Consider the following 21,720-nt stretch of genomic DNA (forward strand, 5'->3'; position numbering starts at 1 on the left):
ACAACTTCGTGTGACAAGTTTTTTCTTCTTTTTTCATTCATATCTGGCAACTTCGACGACCAATTGAGCTAAAATCATCACATGTTTGTTCTATTATGCAGATGTTGAGAGAGAAGACTAGTCTTTGACAAATACCAAGAGTGTCCACTGTCTTTAGCGCGAAACATATTGCTTAAAGCAGTGACATTAGAATTACATGTAACATTAGAATTTGGCTAGAGTAATCATTCTCTGGTGGTAAGCAGCTCTTTGAAATTGGGCCCTTGAGCCAGAAGCATTTATAATATTGCATGATATTTTCACTGGTCAATTTCTTCTTTGTATATTTTGACCTTTGTGAGGTGTTCCTGCAGTGTGCTAACCCCCATGTAAAGTTTAAAATCTTAAATACCATTCACTTGGAAGAAGTTGCACAAAATAGGAAATGTGGATTTTTTTTTCTCTAAACATGTAGCAACTGCCTAAGAAGCTTCATGAGATGATGGAAAATCCACAGTTAACCCAAATATTTGTCTTGAGTTTTAAAACTTTAGGCAAGATGCCATCAAATCAAAATCATTGTAAATGATTGTTAATTTGTTTGTGTGTAATGATAATTAAAAACTAATTTAATGGTATGTTCAAATAAGTATTTTAATGGTTTCATTTGATTCTAGTCACATTTGTACCTGGGGTAAGTCTTAGAACTCTCAGTTATTTTGCGACATGAAAAGTACTTTGAGAATAAAAAGGAATTGCATACCTCATGATTCATCAGTCACTTCATTGGTTTTTTTTTTAACACTCTTGGCTAAAAATTACTCCCCAGGTTTTCAAACAAGAAACTGAAGTGGAATAAATCTTAGAACTCGCACAGTAATGTGTATGGGACATTTAGAAAGTCGAATCCTCATTGATTCCAGTGATTTTTATACCAGTGTTTTGGCATCTGCCAGGAAAATACATCTTGACAATGACTACAGCAAACTAATAGACCGTATTGAATAGACCGTATTGAACACGTGTTCGTGTGTGCGTGCATGTGCCGTAGAAATCAAACCATGAATGTTGCGTGCTGCGTGCTTCATTGATGAACGCGTTTTCACGCGCATACTGTTTGCCCTATACAGGATGGCAACTTTCATAGCAAAAAAGGGGTTATTCAATACGGTCTATTGAAACATCGGGATCAATTAATGACTCGCTGCGTTGCAGTAGGTTGTAATGAGAAGTTCCCTTGATCCAGTAAGTGAAAGTAATATAGTCCCTTCCGATTTACTACCTCCATGAAGAATGCTTTATAAAGAATGGTTCTTTTTAGAACAAGGTAGTCTCCCGAATTCTGAACTTTACTCTGCGTCAGAAAAATTTATAGCAAGTTAAGCTTCTAGTAGACGGCAAAGTAGATAAATGGTGTTACTGCAAACCAAATCAATGATACTTCACGATGCAATGCATCAAAACCCATAGTTTGAAGTCCTTATGGATGATTGCTGAATTTTGTTTGTAGTGTGTGACAAAGGTTACAATTGGACCTTTCTCGGATCTGCCCATATGTTGAACAGACTGTACATATTCTCAATTTTTCAAAGTCTTGAACAATTGTGTTGAATGTTATTGTTATTTTAGGCCCTTGTTTATTAGCACCAGCTATATAAAGGAAAAGTCCATCACATATAAAGGAAATTCAATTCCATTCTCAGTTTTCAAAAATGCTCCACAATCATATTGAAAAATCCTTGGTGACATTGTGATGAAAATATCGTTCGGGTTTTTTATTTTATATTTTTTTCTTTAGGATTTTGTGCACCTTGTTGGCTTAATTGATTTTGGCAATTGAAGTTAATAGTAAAAGTGGGCTTAAGATTGTCGGCCTTTTATCGGCTTTGAAAGTTTTTTTGTAGTTCAGATGGAAACAGAAGCTTTCAGATTTAATCCATTTTGTGGGTGCTATGACAAGTCTTGTATACAGTTAATCATGGTTTTAGAAAAGGTTAAAAGATAAACTATTTGTACAAGCAAAAGGCATGAGGGGCAAACTATAGGCACTACACTTGGGCCATTACTCTTCGTCCTGATAAAGCAAATCTTTTTCACAGAAATGTATGTTTCTATCAGAACTCTTCAATAAACAAAGGACGATTACCGGAGCTATTGAATTCGTTACATCTAAAATATAAAAACTGGAATACATGACTTATATGCCCCCTCCCCCTCCCCACCCCGCCCATGCATTCCCCAAAGCTCAACAAGACTGGCGCAAGTTAATGTTTGCAGGTGGTAAAAATGCGTTATGGGGAAAACCAAGCGTGCGTTGTTACAAGTCTGGTTTCCGCCGACATCATTTCGCATTGGTTTTCATGTTGACCGATGGATGGGAACCAAACTAAATAATAAGGCATGATTTAGGAAATTGATGGACAGTGGCTTTTATGCGTACCATTTGAACTGCTGCAATTTCTGAGCACTGTTTGCTACATTTTAGGCATCAAATATGGCTGAAAATGAAGGAGGTAAGAAAAATATGTATTTTATTCCTAAAAGGGGTTGTAACATTGGTTAAGATTTGTATGTGTAGCTTTGGATGTAGATTACGTTTAATACAATGGAGGAAGGAAATGGTTCAGCACTGCACTGCAGCAGGCAGGGTGAACTGTGAATGATATGTAGTGTACGTAAGTAAGTGAAGTGTGTGCAAAGTGAAAGATTTCGAGATGGTGAATGGCTCTGTATTAAGCAATTTATAGCAAGATAGACCATAACAAATACGGAACTAATCACTACAGACAGTTGCACAGGGTGGTAGGTTACAGGAAGCAACAGCAAATACACACATCACAACAGTCATTGTTATATTATTTATTTGAAAAATGTTTATAAATTATTAAATTAAAGCCATTGGACACTTTCGGTCGGTAAACAGTATTGTCCAAGGCCCACACTTCGTGTATCAAAACTTATATATTAAATAACAAACCTGTGAAGATTTAGACTCAATTGGTCATCGGAGTCGGGAGAAAATAATGGGAAAATCCACCCTTGTTTCCACAGGTTTCGCCGTGTCAATGTCATGACATGTGTTTAAAATAAATCTGTAATTCTCGATATCGAGAATTGATAATGTTTTAATGTTTTCTAAAGCATTTTATGGAATAATATTTCAAGAGAAGTCTTTCACCATTAGCTTCTGTAAACCCTGTAAAGCGGCGGTCCCAACCCGCCGTACGTGCAAGTGCGTGCTGTCTACTTGCAAAAACGTGGGCAAGATTTGGGGATCCGTACGTGGCGAGTACCGCCTCAGTACGGATTTGGGAGCACGCATACACGACGTAGCCTTTTTAGTGCATGAGGAACTTTCTCTACGTCACCCGTACGGATTCACCCCCAGTACGGGTGATGTACGGGTGATGTACGGGTGATGTACGGGTGATGTACGGGTGACGCGCATGCCCTCTACAGCCAACGAGCGCACAACGAACGTAACGCACTGACTCTGTGAGTCCTTTTTAATGTTTCCAACGGTCACTTGCTCCACGGACGGCGCACTAAGTACGTGCATGCTACGCACGTCATAAGTGCGTAGTCCGTGCTTACTCGGCACTTCCCCAGTCCAGCTGTCCAGTGAGTACGCAGAACTCACATGGACCGTACCGAGTAAGCCCGTGCTCCGCACTTGCAACGTACGTACGTTGTGCGCACTGATTTCTGCACTGATTTATTTGTTTGACACATAAACTTCTACATGTTTATTGACACATGAATACATAAAATTAAATCATGAGTTCATGGGATGTCCCCAGAGTTCATTAAATTAAATCATGAGTACCATGAGCTCATGTGCCCAAACAACCCGATCTTGCCATGGTAGGCGGCCAAGTGGGGAACTGTAATAGTCCGCCAAATAGTTTATAACATTTTACATGTAACATATTATGGTACAAACATGTAATCATTCATTTTAAATTTCAGAACATGTAAATTGAAGAAAGGAAACTTATTAATGTGTAAAACTTATGTTCACATTCAGCCAGAGTTCGTCATATTTACATTTGAAGACTTCCAAAAACTTAGAACACATACTGTCCGTTGTTGACTTAAAAATCATGAATTTTAAGCACAACAAATTATTGTGAGAACAATTCAATGCTTATTGTTGCATCTTAGACACATCCAGAAGCAACCAAGCAATTTTTCAAGACATTGTGTCATTTGGGAGCATTTTTTTTTAGGCTGGGTGTTCTGAAAATCATGACACTGTTGCACTCGATTTACAAAAATTATCTTGGGCGAACCGCAAATGTAAATTTTAGAACCAGCGTCCCAGTTACTGGGTGGCATTTGAATAGCGTAACTCCTTAAGCCCTACGCAAGCTGCTCAGGACGAAGTTGCAACCATGGAAGATTAAATCCGCACTCTTAGAATGTGTGTCATGATTTTTGAAAGTGGTAAAAATTTGGCAAATCTGCTGACAAATCTGGCAAAAATGATAAAAATTGCTCCTTACGGGGAACGGTTAGTTACAAAGCATTACACATAACATTTTGCAGTTGAGAGAAAGACCCAAAACAAGCTAGTGATTGTTTTGGTATTGTAGTCGGTACATACATGTATGTATTCTTTAGAGTTAAGACACGATATGCAAAACCTATCAAGAGCACAACTTCATATTAATATATCTTTATTTTTAAAGAAATAAAAATAGTATCACAATATGTACCCTGTACTTTTTACAGCCATAATCAGATGTGAACTTTCTCCTCTTTGGGTCTACTTCTGCAACCAAAACAGTTCTCTTTTATGATCCCCATAAATTTGTACAATGGAGTTGTGTTTTTATTTCACGCTTGTTTTTTGACTTGTCACCTCCTGCAGTCTGGGGAATAACATCTTCCGTAGTCAGAATGTCTCTTTATTGTTTGTTGTTTTCCTGTTGTTACAATTTTAAAATTACTGGATAGAATTTGTTCCACTCAAATGAGTCAGAAGAATTAGTCCCGTACATGTCTGGAGTGGCCTTGGAGGAGTGGTCTTTGTCTTTGTAGTGAACAAATTTCCAACACACTTATTGCATTGCAAAATGCTATAATAAAATGCACCAATTGCCACTCTAAAATTATCATTTGTTGTCAGGATTATCTTTCATTGTGTGCGGAAAAATTGTTCGGGACAATGTACTCTAAACGATTTTGCTACATGTATGCCACAATCTTGCAGGATGAAATAATTTACTGGTTCAACTTTGACTGTTGATTTGACTGACCCAGAGCAGCCATCGGACAGTGTGTATACTTAATGTTTACATACTTGAACACTGGGCTGACTTTGTTCAAGTAGAATTGATGCCAAGGTTAACTAAGGGTAATCTAAATATTTGTAAATATTTTATGAATAGTTTGCCAAGGACATTTGCATTTGTTTTCATGCGGATGTGCTGGGTCAGAAATGCAATTTTGAGACCTTTTGGGATGTGTTGTTGAATGTAAAGCTCGTATGCCATTTTTGAGCAGGACTAATACAAATTGCATGTCCCGATTAGCAGAATATCTTATTACATATTTGTTTTCTTGAACAAATTTGAATTGAAAATCATACAAAACTTTTGCATATAATTGCCACGGATAATGTACAAATATGGCAACTTTTTTGTACACGGCCTTGATAGCTGATTTTATTTCATTTATGTTGGGACCTTTTAAATCATACAATGTTCACTTTGTGTGTAGAATTTGAAGTTCGCAGCTAAACACACCATATTTAAATAATTCTGAAACCTGTTATGTATTACAAATCTTAAGAAAAAGGTGTAACATTCAAAGAGTTTGTTGAACACTAGATTTATTCTACCTCCATGATTTATTTACTTGACATGTTACAATTAAGCAGTAAAATGTGACTTTTTTGTACCATTTTGAATTCCGTATTTTTCTTTGTCTGTGCACATGTATGTCATTTTTTCCTTACATTGTGTCATATGAAAATGTCATCACAAATATTGTACGAACTTGGCTACAGCAAAATAACTCCAACGTGTGATACATTGGACTTTTGGTGACACGGGTCTTCCTTCACAGATTGGCATAGTCCCTCACTGATGCATGGCTGGAATTTCATCTTTGAGAGGGCATGGCCGTTTTCATGTTGCAAAGGCACTTTCATTTGAAAGATTCTTAAAGACAATGGACACTATTGGTAATTGTCGAAGACTAGTCTTCTTACTTGGTGTATCTCAACATTTATGCATAAAATAACAAACCTGTGGAAATTTGAGCTTGTTTGGTCGTCGGAGTTGCGAGATAACTATGAAAGAAAAAAACACCCTTCTAAATTCTCAACTTGAGGTCTCAAAATCAAATTTGTGGAAAATTACTTCTGTTTCTCAAAATGTTTTGTACTATCATTCAACCTCTCCACATTACTCGTCACCAAGTAAGGTTTTACGCTAATTATTATTTTGAGTAATTACCAATAGTGTCCACTGCCTTTAAGTATATGGAGAAACTTTTGTAGGGGCACCAAGGCCACGACCCTGAGGGTAACAGAGGCCATTGCCTCTGTGTTATTCCAGGCCAAGCTGGCGAGGTGTTCCAGATCAATGGAAACTCACCAGTAGGGGGCGGAAACCAGACCTCTCTTGTTGAAATGATGCACCAGTGTAAGGACAGGGGTGCGCGTGGCCAAATGTCATGTTGTATTAAGTTATTGGGTAATTGGGTTGATGAAGTGAACAAGTAAAGAGTATTCATGAACGAATGTGTGTCTCCAAAAAAAAAAGTGTATTGGTTTAGTTACAGTGTCACATTAATTCAGTTGGTTTTCAAGGATCTTGACCCCTACTTGACCCTTGATTCGCTTCATGGTTGGTTCAGTGTAAGACGTTCGGAAAGGCTTTTATTACTGTTAACACATTATTAAATTACATGTAATTCCATGATAACTGAAACGTGCAATCTATCCAGCTGTCTGGTGTTCTTCAATTGAATAATTAGAAATACCTCACTGTGTTGTAACTTTAATAACGCACCTGGTCAAATGTTGAATTTTGTTTACTATACTATTTTCCTAATTTCACCAAAAAAATCTTCAAGATAAAACATTTATAATGCTCCAGAATGCACAGAATACCAAGTATAGAACATTCCGAAGACCTCAGTTAAATTTAGGGTCCTTTAGCCAAACTAAAAAAAAGGTTGGGTCAAAACACCACAGTGCTTAAAAATCCCGGGGAGAAGCCTGCAATAAGGTTTATTCGTACGCCAGGTTTACCGAAAAGTTAATGCAGTAACCAAGTGAATAAGGTAGCGTGATGGGGCCTCCTGGGATAGGCGTTGCTATACTAAACTTGTAGATCGCTTTCAAAGTTTAGGAAATCCTGTGTGCTTTCCTCACTACCCTCGTCAGAGGTAAGGGTATATTATTGTCGGTGATTCATTAAGAACACGCTTGAAGTGCAAGTCCATGTGACAAGGACTAAAGCGTACAGGGTCCTCTGTTGACATTTAAAATAACTGTGCAGTGACCTTGAAGTTTGTTTAGGGTTAGTATTTAAAAGAGACTTGGGATGTTTGGAAAACAATAACATCATGCTGTGACTGTGAGTGATAGACGATTTGTTGTATTTGTTAGTAATGACATGCGTAGATAACCAACTAAAATAAAAGGAAATTATCACAACCTCAAAAAAACACGAAGAACACTGCAAAACACAAAGTGCCTATGGAACACTTAACCTGGTGCTTATGCAATACATTGTAGATCTACATACATTTACATACAAAATTTGCCCCAATTGCTCAGTTCTTGTTTAAAATTTACCAAAACAAAAGTCACCTAAAATACATTAACGTCCCTTAAGTTCATGAAAAAAATAAGGTAACTAAAATGTCCACAAGTGAGAGAATTAGATCAGGATTTAACATTTATTTCCCAATCCACTGAACTTGTGTTATTGTCTCTTTTTTTTTTGAAAATAAAAGACAGTTTTAAGTTTAGACAAATTGTAAAATATGTGTTCTGTTCACTACAAATATGGGGTGGGGGGGCGGGGGGGTGTCGGCTACTACACACCATGTTCCTCTTGTACATGAGTATGCCTGTACATGGACATATACATACCACTATAATGCAGTGCCTGTACATGTACACTACATTTTGACCAATTTTCATGTATGGACTTGTTAAAATGTTTTTGGTATGTCCAAAAATCTGTATCGTGACAGGCGTACATCATGGACTTTGCTCAACCTTTCAAAAGAATATTATTCCGAGTATTATGATCCGTCCACAGTGTCGTTATCTATGGACCCGTTCAATTGATGAAAATTACAGATAATACAGAGACCTGTATTATGCATTAATTCACCCAACTAGACATTATTGTTCTGACTGCCAAGTATCGGGTAAGCGCTGTAAGAATGAGGTCAGCTCAGGTCACCGATGCTTCACTTTGTCTATATTGACGTTTCCCACTGAACAACCCAACGCCTAGATAGCTATCAGTCAATACGATTGAACCCTTAGTGTTAGTTTCGGACTATAAAGCACATTATTTGCCCAACTTCATTATTTAGAGAACATCTGATGGTGCTTTGGAAACCACTCTTTCAAGTACCGGCCCCGTTTTTTTTATTGAGCCATTGAAATGATTTGAAGTCGAGCGGTTATTAGGAAAGGAAATGATTGCAGAATTTGGCTGCTCACACTGCACAGTAAGTTATGGTAATTGTTATGAGCTGTTTTGATGGGGGATTGGAAGTTAAATTTTACAGTGCATGAAAAATACTGAGTTTGATTTTTAATAAGTTACAATAATGATCTTTTTGGAAGTGTTTTTGAGGCAGGTTTGTGTTTACATTGTGTACACAATTGGCAGTATTCACTAGTCACATTCCACTACAATTGTTGCTTGCTGTGACGGGGTCCATAAACCCATGGACCCCAAATCACAGCGTGCAACAATTTTTTTTGTTATACCTTGGTAACATGATTATTCCTATTCTCAAATTTATGTTGTCATCTTCAGACGTATTATAACGACGGAGTGCGCGTAGTTTAATAAGCAGACAAACAGTTGTTCAAATAAGAAACCATAATTCACTGTTCCCTCGAACTCGCGGCCGTTTCGTACAAATCGCTGGAAATTGACCAACGGTGGGAACGATCAAGTTTAAGTACACAGGTTAACATCACTCATGTTACTCGTCGCACTGTGCAGCCATGGTACATGCATATTTTTTGCTAGGCGCGTGATTGGTTCTCGACCAATCAAACTCCACAATTTGTTATAGAGGTGTAACAAAATGTATTGTTATACCTCTGTACAAATTGTGAAGTTTGATTGGTCGAGAACCAATCACGTGCCGTGCAACAAATACGCATGTTACATGGCTCGACGGGCCGGGTAACATGAAAAGTGATGTACACCGGTGTACATCACCTTGATCGTTCCCAGCGTTGGTCGATTTCCAGCGCTGTGTACGAAACAACCGTGGGTACGAGGGAATTGTTTCTTGTTCGTCTGCTTATCAAACAATGAATAGTCCGTCGTAATAATGTTTGAAGATGACAACTGAACTTCGAGAAGAGGAATAACAATTTTACAAAGGTATAACAAAACAAATGTTGCACGCTGTGACTGGGGTCCATGGGTTTTACACCCTCGCCTCGGGTGCCATTTTCCCCCTCGGGTGTACAAAACGCCATGGATCCCGTCACAGTGTGCAACAGTTGTATAATGTAGTTGTCTGATCCACACAGGGAGAATAATTGGTAGTTGGAATACCGGTACACAATCTGAGAGACGTTACTCTTTGTAATGCTACTCAGGTTCAAATTTGGGGGATAAAAACTTACATTTTCATAACCGCATTACTTCAAGTTGAAATGATTCTTAAAATGCTTTATACCGAAAGCTGCTGTACTCCTTACCAAGTAAATTTATGTTGCCATTTATTTTAAAAGTGATTTAATCTCAAGCGTACTTTGGGGCTTTCTGTGGGAAAACTGACTGCACCCAGGCCTTGAACTTCGCTCTTGAAGGGGCACAGCAATTACGCTCTAGTATGGGGGCACTTAAAATGAGGAAAATGTAAATTTGTATTGGGACTTTGCAAAGGGCACCACAGTAAAAGCATAGGGCACCACATTAAAAGCATAGGGCACCATGGCAATTGATGTGGGCGCTGAGGGTTAATTCAAGGCCTCTGCACCTAATTGTTCATTGATGCAAATTACATAGTACCGACAAGCTTGTTGCCTGTAGATACATACAATAAATGTATGAAGGTGCAACGTTGCACAATTTTCAAAGGGATATCATTTCTCTCTTTTCGTCCCCTGCAAACAACTTTTTGTTCAACTCAAGGGTACTTTGCCCTTTGGATTGTAAAGTGGTCCTTGACCACAAACAAAGTGATTATTCGCTTGAAAGATTTTAAATGGTTTTCAACTCACGGGTATTCATGTGGATCCCAGTTGTATTAACATGTTTTGTGTTTCTGAAGTGGGAAAAAGGATTATACTCGAAAACAATTTTGGATGGGAAATATTGGGTATGACTTTCTGCAAGACCTATTAGTAATACAAAAACAGTGTATCAAATTCAAAGAGATGTGTCAAGAATTGTAGCGGTGTGTGGTTTAAGTAAATTGCGGTTAGTATGGAATGAAAACAAAGGAATTCAAGGTGTATGCTTTGGAGTTTGTTGTACTTTACGAAACTTGTACATGTAGCCTAGTTCCTGGTGACTTCTAGTGACTGAAGGAAAAAACCTCCATGTTAGGGCTAGACAGGAGGCCTGCGACCAGTGAATTCAGCATTGGGCTGGTTAACAAGCTCAATGGTCTTCTCTTGTGTTTTTCAGCAACTTTTCAGTAGGCTACTTCATTGTGTAATTATCTTTGTGAGTACATTGTACTGAAGTGGGAAAAAGGATTATACTCGAAAACAATTTTGGATGGGAAATATTGGGTATGACTTTCTGCAAGACCTATTAGTAATACAAAAACAGTGTATCAAATTCAAAGAGATGTGTCAAGAATTGTAGAGGTGTGTGGTTTAAGTAAATTGCGGTTAGTATGGAATGAAAACAAAGGAATTCAAGGTGTATGCTTTGGAGTTTGTTGTACTTTACGAAACTTGTACATGTAGCCTAGTTCCTGGTGACTTCTAGTGACTGAAGGAAAAAACCTCCATGTTAGGGCTAGACAGGAGGCCTGCGACCAGTGAATTCAGCATTGGGCTGGTTAACAAGCTCAATGGTCTTCTCTTGTGTTTTTCAGCAACTTTTTAGTAGGCTACTTCATTGTGTAATTATCTTTGTGAGTACATTGTACATATCCCTTTGTGAAATATTTTTAGCAATAAGTCTTTCAATACTGGTCGTGGAAAGTAAACTCTGGTCCAGTAAGAATTTTGACATACAAGCATTGCAGTCAAGTGGATAGGGCATCAATGTATTACGCCCCCCCCCCCCTCCCATAAAACAAAAAAATGCTGACAGTAGACATTTACCTTGTCCTCATAGGGTGGCTTTTACCATTGCGAAAAAGCCTTGGTGCCCTTGCCCGTTTAAAAAAAACATACAGGTGTACTCTGATACACCTGTCAAATGCAGATTGGAATCTGCCAGCCTCATTGGAAGTCTTCCTTGATCAGCCTGGTAATATGCATTTTATTAGGCAACCTGTCATGTAAACCTGACTGTAGTGTGCATTTCCCACATGTATGTACTGTCAGTGTACATGTACATGGAGACACTGTAAGCTAAAACTTCACCTCAGGGTCAAAGGAAAGCACATCATTGGCAAACGGTTGTGTATGGGGCAAGGTTGGGTTTCGTTTACTTCAGCAACTATAGTCGAAGTACAATGAGGTCTTGCGCCAACTAATTGCAAATATCTCAATATTGAACTTTAATTTATGCGTACTGTACATTTGCATCGGTAAGTTCAAATTATTACTGTTTTTCAATGCAGTGCTTTCGTGTAAGGAGTGAAGCCGTGAACTGAATCAGGGGCCAATTTCATGGCTCTGCGTACGGTGTCTTGCCCCAATTTTATAAAGCCGTTGAGCAGAAAATTCTGCTAAGCAAATTTCATGGCTAAGAAAGAAATGACAGGGGTACTGGTTGCAGGAATGGTCACTATATGGTGTTCTGGCCCACTAACCTATTTCTGCTAAGGAACATTTTGTTGTCCTAAGCAAGTTTTTGTGCTGCATACAGGCTTATGAAATTGGGCACTATACTTGTAACTCGTCATTCAAGTCCAAATATGGGAGTCATTCGTTTGTTAAAAAGCAATATGATCTTTGCAGCCTGCTTGGCAGACATTTCACACTCTGTACAATCGATCAACATGGTCATCTGGAACGATCAATCAGGTAGCAAAAAAACTGAGCCAACTCTTTGCTAGGAACCCATCAAAAATGTGTTTTTTAAATTTATGATCGAGTGTCATCACTTTTGGATGTTGTACACTAGTGTAGATGCTGTTGTGAGTCCAAGATACCCTCTGTTTGTTTCAGTCCTGTTAGGGGGGGGGGGAGGGTAATGGAGGTTGAATGCCTGTCACTATGGCAACTGGAAAGGGGAGTTTAGGAATTTGCAGCGCCTGTTTGTGTGTGTGTGGCTGGCTGGCTGGGTATTTCATAAAGCATTCATTATTGGGTTGGATTTTGTTGAATGTTGGAGTGATGAACTGTTGATGCAGGAAGGCATGCAGAGGATGAAGTGTATACGTAAGTGAATGTACAATCAGAAAAGTGTGCGAGTTAGTTAGTGAACCAATGTGTCGTTTTCAGAATACAGTGTACATGTAGGTTGCTGAATCTTCATGTTTTAATGCTTTCCTTTTTTTCCTTCATGCAGCGCTTAATAGAGCATTACTGGGCCAATTACACAGAGCTGCTTGAGCACAAAAAGTAGCTTAGCACAACAAAGTGCTTAGAGCTACTTTTAGTCAAGGACAAACATGTTGGTATAATTTTTGTTTACCCAGCTAAATGAAAACTTAATTTTTCTTGCTTTCTTTTTTTTTTTTATGTAGAAAGCGTTGTCTGTGAGAATGTCATCATGAAAGAGAACATCCCAGATGAGAAGCCAGTGATGGAGCTCAACCAAAATGGGGCAGAAGGGAAAGGAGTCAAGAGAGCTCTCGAGGATGACGACCCGGAGATGCCCGAAGCCGACGCCGACATCCAGAAGGAGAAACCCAAGAAGAAACGCTCCAAACGTGCCAGGGGTCCCCCGCTTCCCAAGAACGCTCTCATGCAACTCAATGAGATCAAGCCCGGTCTGATTTTCAAACCCGCCTTTCAGACAGGGCCTGTGCATGCGCCGCTATTCACCGTAGAGGTAGAGGTGAATTCCGAGGCCTTCCAAGGAACCGGTCGCTCCAAGAAACTTGCCAAGATGCACGCTGCGGAGGTGGTGCTTAACTCGTTTGTCCAGCATCCTAACCCATCTGAGGTGCTTCGGGTCGTCGGACAGCCAGTGTTCAATTCTGATTTCACGGCAGACAACTTTGAGAATCCAAAGATTTTCAATGCGTTTGAGAAGGAACAACAGAGCAAGAGCTCGTCTGGGACGGAAATGTCATCACCCCCAAATGGGAACAAAATGAGCCTTCTTGCATCTCCTCTCAACTCTGCAAGTGCTCTGTCCTCGGACAGCAGGAAGAACCCCATCATGATGCTGAACGAACTCAAACAAGGCGTCAAGTTTGAGATGATCTCCGAATCCGGCCAGAGCCACGCCAAGAATTTCATCATGGCAGCCATCGTGGACGAACATAAATTTCAGGGCTCGGCAAGGAGTAAGAAACTTGCCAAGGCCCGGGCAGCTCAGGCAGCCCTCTCAGCATTATTCAACATATCGCCTGTGGTTTTACCAGGTCTTCAACCCATCCCGAGTGACGGCCTGCAGTTGCACGTCCCGCAGGTGCTTGCAGATCTCGTGCATTCCTTAGTAGAAGGCAAATTCAGCGATCTGACCAGCGGGCTGCCCAGCAACATGGCGAGACGGAAGGTCGCTGCCGGCATCGTCATGACCAAGGGAGAGGGGATTGAAGATGCTCAGGTCATATCCCTTGGTACCGGCACAAAATGCATCAACGGGGAGTACATGTCGGATCAGGGCCTCGCTATCAACGATTCCCACGCCGAGATCATCTCAAGACGCGGCCTGATGAGGTTCTTCTACGCTCACCTGGAGCACATCAGTCAGAACGAGGGAGAGAAGTCCATCTTTGTTCCGAGCCCGTCCGGAAAAGGTTACACCCTCAAGGCTGGGATACAGTTTCACCTGTACATCAGCACGTCGCCCTGCGGAGATGCTCGCATTTTCTCTCCCCACGAAGCGACGGGGGAAGAGAACTCTTCCACTGATAAGCATCCGAACCGAAAGGCAAGAGGGCAGCTGCGCACCAAGATTGAGTCGGGCGAGGGCACCATTCCAGTCAGGTCAGGTCCACTCATACAGACGTGGGATGGGGTCCTCCAGGGAGAACGTCTCTTGACCATGTCATGCAGTGATAAGTTGTCACGGTAAGGTTACATTTTTATTTCAAATTTCAAATTTGTGTTCCAAAGACAAGATTTACTATTTAAGATTATTCAAACAATTGTACTATTGTATTACAATGTTTTACATTTTTAATAAATTTTAAATTTGCATCAGGAATAAATAGTATTCATTTTGGTTTCACCATATAAACAGATGTGTGTTAGCACTGTATACTTTCCTGACTTCTGTGAAAAAGAAAAGCACAGGCAAATAGTTTGAGTTGGATTCGAACCCATGACATGTTTTATGTTGACACTTTGTATAGTTTGAGACCTTGTATTGTCTCAGATTCGTAGTTTGTATTTTTAACCAGTGAGTTGAATGATATGACCAATTGGAACCATTTCACTGCAACTGCACTAGTTATTCATGGTGCATGTATTTACATGTAGAACAGCTATGCATGGAACTGAGTGACATTCACCACATGATATCACTTTGCAGGCTGGTCTAATACATCTATCATTCAAAACCACGCTTGATTTTCCCGCCATTTTTACCTGCACGGAGAAGTTCATGGCGGGTTCAGACTTTTGTTTGTTGGGGGGGGGGGGGGTTGAAAGGGTTATGACAGTGCATATTATGTACATCAACCACCATCCTGATAAACTGGGTTACCATGCACCCGTTAAATGTTTGCCAGGTACGAATTGCCCAGTTATCAATCACTCTTAGTATTTACATGTCAAATAACGCCATCCAGTTCTTGACATTGACTGTACCAATGTACACAAACCCCCCCTATTGTGGTCGCTGCACCTGCAATTGGTGGTTCAGCTCAAACTGTTTTTAAAAAGTTCTTCAAACTGTTATCGTTTTTGTGGAGCTACTATGTAGTAGAAATCGTTATTTAATGTACATTGACTTCATTTTTCCATTTCAGAACATGCTGAAGGAGACGTTCGGAATTTTTTGAAATTTTTATATAAATTTCGTTAAAATTTGTTGATCATGTAGACACTACCATGAACATGTGTTTTGATTTTGCTCAAATTTTATTTTTCATTTCAAAATGGTAAGCACTTTATTTGTGGTGTTTCTACCTGTAAGTTTGATTTTTGTAGTCCAAAGGTTTCCCATTTGTTTGTTTTGTAATAATGTTTTCCATGTTTCAATTGTGTGTGAACGAGTTGACATCATGAGCAAGACGGAATAATGCCAAGGCAATGTACTACGAAAGACAGATGCCATCTATTCTTGAGAACATGGTTAAAATTATGTTATTAAATATTGCAAGCTCTGGCCTAGAATGAAATTATGGGAGGCCACGAAGGCTATGACCTCTATTGCCCTTGACCTTGGATCCCCTTTCAAAAGTTTGCAATAGACTTTAAGATTTCCCAATGGAAGTGCCCTTTGCAAAATGAAAACGACCTTGTCCTTTCAACGATCAAACTCCAGGCCTGTAAAAGAATTTTTACAATGTGATGCCAATTTAATACTGTAAACAAACAAATGATCCATCCTGTCAATTTCTTTGGATACTTGATTGAAAGTTTTCCCCTTAAAGGTAAAAGAAATTCATTGCACATGTCTTGATTGTGACTTACAAAATATTCCTATCCAAATATGTAGACAATTTGTGAATAAACGGATCTGCTTTGGCAGTTGTCCAAGTCTTGAGAATGTGAGTATTCTTGAATGGGGGCGTCATGAGAAGCCCTTAGGGTTTAGAGTAAAGTGATGAATGCATCATGTTCACGCTGTGTATGCTTCGTTTTTGAAAGGGCAAGGTCACCTTCTCCCTGTGAGGGAGTTGTAAATTTCAAGGGCACCAGGGCAATGAAACTTTTAAAGGGGCACCAAGGCCAAGACCGGGGGCAATGGGCCTGCTAGTTATTCCAGGCCTGTTGTTGAGCCTCAAGAAATATGCACTCTATGTTCATGTTCGTGTACTTTAAAGACATAAAATGCCGGCCGAAGGAGAGCATTATGTTGCGACTAATGTATCAGTTATCTTAGAAAAAAACATCTTGTGTGTGGGTCCAGCTGGGACGCAGATTGTACTCTACACTTTTAGTGGATCAATTCTGAAAGCCATCCTATCATCTTTCATTTTATTAGAAGATACTTTTTGCCGTGCAGCATTACCAATGAATGACCGAGGAAAACAAGACCGGGGCCGAATTTCATGGCTCTGCTTACCTTAAGCACAGAATCGGCGCTTACTGTAGCAGGGAATTCTGTGCTTACATCAAGCGTATTTCATAGTTAAGCAGTGAATTTTGGCTTGTGCGCGTGCGCACTCCATGTTACTAGGCATTCTAAGCTTACACAGCTACATGTAGCGCAGAAATTCGGCGCTTGCAAGTAAGCAGAGAATGGTGATCGTAAGCGCAGAATTCAGTGGTTAGCAGAGCCATGAAAATGGGCCTTATGAATGTATTTCTTGATCCCTCATGATGTAGTAGGACAACAAAATTAACCTGGCTAAAAAGCTTTTGATGGCTGCAAGGCTTTTGAATGTTCTCATTCTGTACATTCTTGCCCCACATGTATCAGTGGCACTATGCTTTGCCAACAAAATACCTCACCCATGAACATTGGCTGCCACAGTTCAATGCCATACCCACATGTGTAACGTCTGGATGATGGTGGCATACGTGACAGATTGATTTCTAAATAACCCACTTGGGTTAGGCAGGTGGGGACTGATCAGGTATTTGGAAGGGTTATTCGTGTTCCAGGATGTTTTACATCCAGCTGTGTAGTCTCTTTTCATTGTGTGTGTGGAATTTGGACTGTCCTGCCCCCCTCATGACAGATCGCCAATGACATTTAATCCACAGGTTTTTATTTAATACAGGGGTCAAAATGAACACTGGACCGCAGGCTTGAAGCCACTACATTTAGCTTTGCCAGTAAAATCTTAATGATTTTGCAATGGAAGAGCCCTGTGCAAAATGAAAATGGCCTTGCCCTCTCAAAGATGAAATTCTAGGCCTGCACCTGCATGTACTACAAACATGACCATAGAGTTATATATAAGAACTAGAGGGCGCACTGGCCTATATATGCGCCCCGGCAGGCGGCCATTTTCTAAGTTAACAAAACAGCCATCTCACAGCGTGCGTTTGTCCGGCCATTTTGTAAGTTGAACAAACAGCATCGCGTGAGCGTTCAGTAAAAAAAAATCAAAACGTGTATTTCATATTCAACGCGCGTACAGAATGGCGCGCTTGTCATCTTGCGGTCCCGTCGCGTTTGTGCGAGCAGCATCACCAGTGCGCCCTCTAGTTCTTATATATAACTCTATGGCTATGACCCATCAAAAAGGGAACAGCTTGTTACACTGTACAACAAAACTTTAAACTAGCACGTAAGCATTTACATTTTATGCGACACAAAAATCAAGCCTAAAACTGTTAACTTCTTTTCCAAATGACAGGAAAACTGTGAGTGGAAATTGTTGTAAGACCAAGGCCGGTGTGGGGATGTTACATGTACTTCCCCTAAATAATGTTTTCCTAGTCCACATCCAGACTAGCATTTGTCAACTAATTTTTTTGAATCTTCCTTTAAGCATACATGTACTTGTCAGGAAAATCAAATTGAGTTTGTTACTGTGAGTATAGGGGGGGGGGGGGCTGCGATGAATTTTATGACACAGCTCCTTTAAATATGAATTACAATGTATGTAATGCTCTTGTAGATCTAATTTTAAGGATTCTTACCTCTAATTAAATTGTGTTTATACCATTAACTGAATTTGATAGTACATGTACATGTACAGTAGATCACCAAAAAACCCCTCGATAGATTTATTTAAGTTGTATTTGATCAGGGGTTCAATTATCAGGTCTAGCCATGGTATATGTGTATGTATGTAAGTATTAATGCCTAACTATGAGTATGGCATGGCAGTGTTCAGTACAGAAACTATTTGTTATAAATGTGTATTGAGTATCATCTTCAGAAGATATAAAGAGATGTGTTGCAATAAAAATTTATTTGTTGGTATTCTTTTTACAGTTGGAATGTTCTGGGTATGCAAGGGTCCTTACTAAGTAACTTCATCGAGCCAGTCTACTTGAACAGCGTCATTCTGGGCTCCCTCTACCATTCCGATCATCTTTCCAGAGCCCTGTACGCCCGCCTGGGTGCCCTGGAGGAGCTGCCCGCCTCATTTCACCACAACCACCCCATGCTTAGCGGGGTGAGTAACACTCAGAGTCGCCAGCCGGGCAAGGCGCCCAACTTCAGCGTCAATTGGACTGAAAAAGATGCCGAGTTGGAAGTGATCAATGCGACGACGGGAAAGCAGGAGGTGGGGCAGCCATCGCGCGTCTGTAAATCATCGCTGTTTGAGACGTTCAAGAGCTTGTACGGGAAGCTGTCCACGACGACAGAGCAACAGGCTACCCCTCCGAGGACGTACGCAGAGGCCAAGGCTCTTGCCGTGGACTACAACCAAGCCAAGGCGGTCATGGTTCAGGGCTTTGAGAAGGCAGGACTGGGCGCTTGGATCAAGAAACCAATGGAGCAAGATCTATTCGAGTGAATCAAGTACGATCAGTTGTCGGTGATCACAGCTGATTATCTTCATTTTGTTACTTTTAAGGGTTAGTCACTTTTTCGTGCGCAATATTTGCAAGCAGGCATCGACTTTTCAGAAGTTTTTGTTGTTGTTCCACATACTTTATTCGTCATTGATTAAATTGTATGGGCCAAACTTTTCCATGTGCACAAGATCCTTGTCTTTCAACCCGTTTCTATTATCTTTATGAAACGCTTCAAACTCCAAATGATTTATGATGAACACATGAATATTCAGTTGTTGTTGAAAAGAAAACTAGATTTTGATGCCTTTACTTAATGGATTCATAAAATCCATGAATTGAATCCAAGTTAAAATAGGAACAAGTGTGGAAGCAAAGCTTAGTGGGAAAATGAAACTTACACTGCGCAATGTTAATGTAAAGCTGCTCACAGCGCTTAATTTTGTGTGTTTTGACAGCCAAATACTTTTTTAAAGGAAATAATATGAAAATAAGTTAAAACTTTCTTGAATATGCCATATTATGATGTCTTTGAGAATATGTGGTAGCAGGTGGCATTGAAACAACACAGTGGGTTTGTACTGAGATTTCAATGAAGCGTCTAGCTATTGCAAGGGGACTGACGTAATACTTGTAAGTTATCGCTACCATCGATAGCGCACCATATCAATACCTCTCGTCACTTAACCCTGGTAGGGGTGTGCTAAAAATCAATGCTGATTGGTTCCCAAAAGTGACTGCTTTACGCACACTTGCGGTAAAAGCTTCTGACTGCTTGTATGGCGCTTGTGTGACGCTTAGTACGTGCATGTCAAAATGCAAGTATTTGGATGCGATTCCCCCAAAAAAAGAATTCAGTTTTTACACAGTCACCCTAAGTCACATGATCAGAAAAATAAGAGGGTACCAGTTGCTGTAGGCCTACGACTTGATTCTACTTTTGCAGGCTACATTACTTGAGCGCATATTTAGAGTGGATCAGCCACAACCCTCAAATGTTGGAAGCCATCAAATGTTGTTTAGCCTGGTATCACTTGCAAGTTTATGATACACCGGTCAGGGGATCACATAAAGGATGGGAATGCCATATAGGTAGATGTTTTTTTTTTTTTATGCAAATTTTCACTCATCTGCTTATGTTTGCAAATTTTACCCATTAAGTTAATAAATCAACATAAGTGAAACATTGAGGAATAACTGCTCTCAACATGTACTTAAGGTTTTTAATTTTGGTTTTTACCCATACACCTATTTGTGTCGGTACTTTCCCAAGTCCTGTGTAAAAAATTTCACGGGAAAGTACACAGTGCGAACACACATATGGGGTTAAAAAATCAAAATTAATATTCTTTATCCCCGATGCAAATTAAACATCTCTTACTTTAGGTTTGTCCTCCAGTACTGTCTGGGGGTAGTTTTGTTTGGGGTCGTTTGTCTCAGTCAAATGAAATCGAAGCTGCAGCCAAACAAGGTCATGGAATACACCTTGTAAACTAGAGTCAGATGCCCTTGCCAATTCCCTTTGGTTCTATCATGTCTTATCAGATTATGCAGCCGTGGCACTCTGCCAAAAGTTCCTTGCATGCAATGTTATCTGTACCATACACATTACATGTACATTATTCATGTATCCATCCACAGAAAGTTATCCAGTTACAAATATGTGTATAACTTGACCACCGTTTGGGCTTTTGAAAGGAATTTTTGGTTCTCCTAGAAAGAAATGTGATCAATAGACTCTTTGGATATGCTCATCTAGACAATGCGCGGTACCATTTCCGCCTCTTGGGGATCATTTCCTTTGTGTGCATTTTGACTTCCAAGTTGCTTCCCGTAATGGCGGACAGTACTGGCATGTGCAAGAGGTCTATAGAGGGTAGATTCCCAGAGCTGTGTACTGAGAGAGTTGCGACATGCAGAGGGTCTAGTTTTCTGGCTGCTGGACACCATTTTAGGGTTTAAATGCAGTGCAATCCTATGGTTAGACTAGGCTGGCACCCTGTTTTTGCCCATGCATTTCGGTTGACTCAAAGTTGCTTCTAATCGCAAGTTGACGCATTTCTTTTTATATGTGGCTCTGGTGATTCCAATATAGTGCACCCTCTACAATCTGCTCATAAAGGATCTAGTGAATCAAGAAGAAAAATCACAGTTGCAACTTAGCAGCAAACTGGCAGTTTGAGACCAATTCAAATGGTTGACATGAGCAAGATTGTATAACATTCACAATCTTCCCCCCAAAAGTACTTAGTCAATGCCATGAACTCAATAGAAAAAAAAAATGAAATACAGAAACGTAATATAAGTATCGATTTTTTTGTTTTGATATTGCCAAATCCCTGTAGTAGTACAAATGAAACATTATGTGAACTAGTGGCTCTCCTCTCTTACAGTATCTTCATTATCTGTAAGCGTAAAAAGTCTTTAAAGGCATTGTAAATAGGATTAATTTAATGCTTACATGTACTTTTTCAAAAGTGGTGGCATAGTTAGCGTGTGCGTAAAGCGCTCGCCTCTCACCAAGGTGATTCCGGCCAGGGCCATATGTGAGTTGAGTTGATCGTTGGTTCTCTGCTGTGCCACAAGGGTTTTCCCAGACCATTCGGTTTTCCTCCCTCGGTAAAAATCAAACGCTTTCGATCTTGGCTGTGCTCCGTAGTAAGCTTGGGCGATATCGATTT

The 21,720-nt window shown here is 40.0% G+C and overlaps 1 protein-coding gene across 1 annotated transcript; it reads left to right on the forward strand.

Moving 5' to 3' along the window:
- Positions 1–2,377: 2,377 nt before the first annotated feature.
- LOC117288175 (double-stranded RNA-specific editase 1-like) lies at positions 2,378–21,518 on the forward strand. The gene is made up of 3 exons (XM_033768909.1): positions 2,378–2,492; positions 13,024–14,521; positions 18,513–21,518. The coding sequence occupies exons 1-3, from the start codon at positions 2,474–2,476 to the stop codon at positions 19,039–19,041; spliced, it is 2,046 nt and encodes a 681-aa protein (XP_033624800.1). The 5' UTR covers positions 2,378–2,473; the 3' UTR covers positions 19,042–21,518.
- Positions 21,519–21,720: the final 202 nt, after the last annotated feature.

This window comes from Asterias rubens, chromosome 3 (assembly GCF_902459465.1).
Source record: "Asterias rubens chromosome 3, eAstRub1.3, whole genome shotgun sequence".
In the NCBI taxonomy this organism is placed as follows: domain Eukaryota; kingdom Metazoa; phylum Echinodermata; class Asteroidea; order Forcipulatida; family Asteriidae; genus Asterias; species Asterias rubens.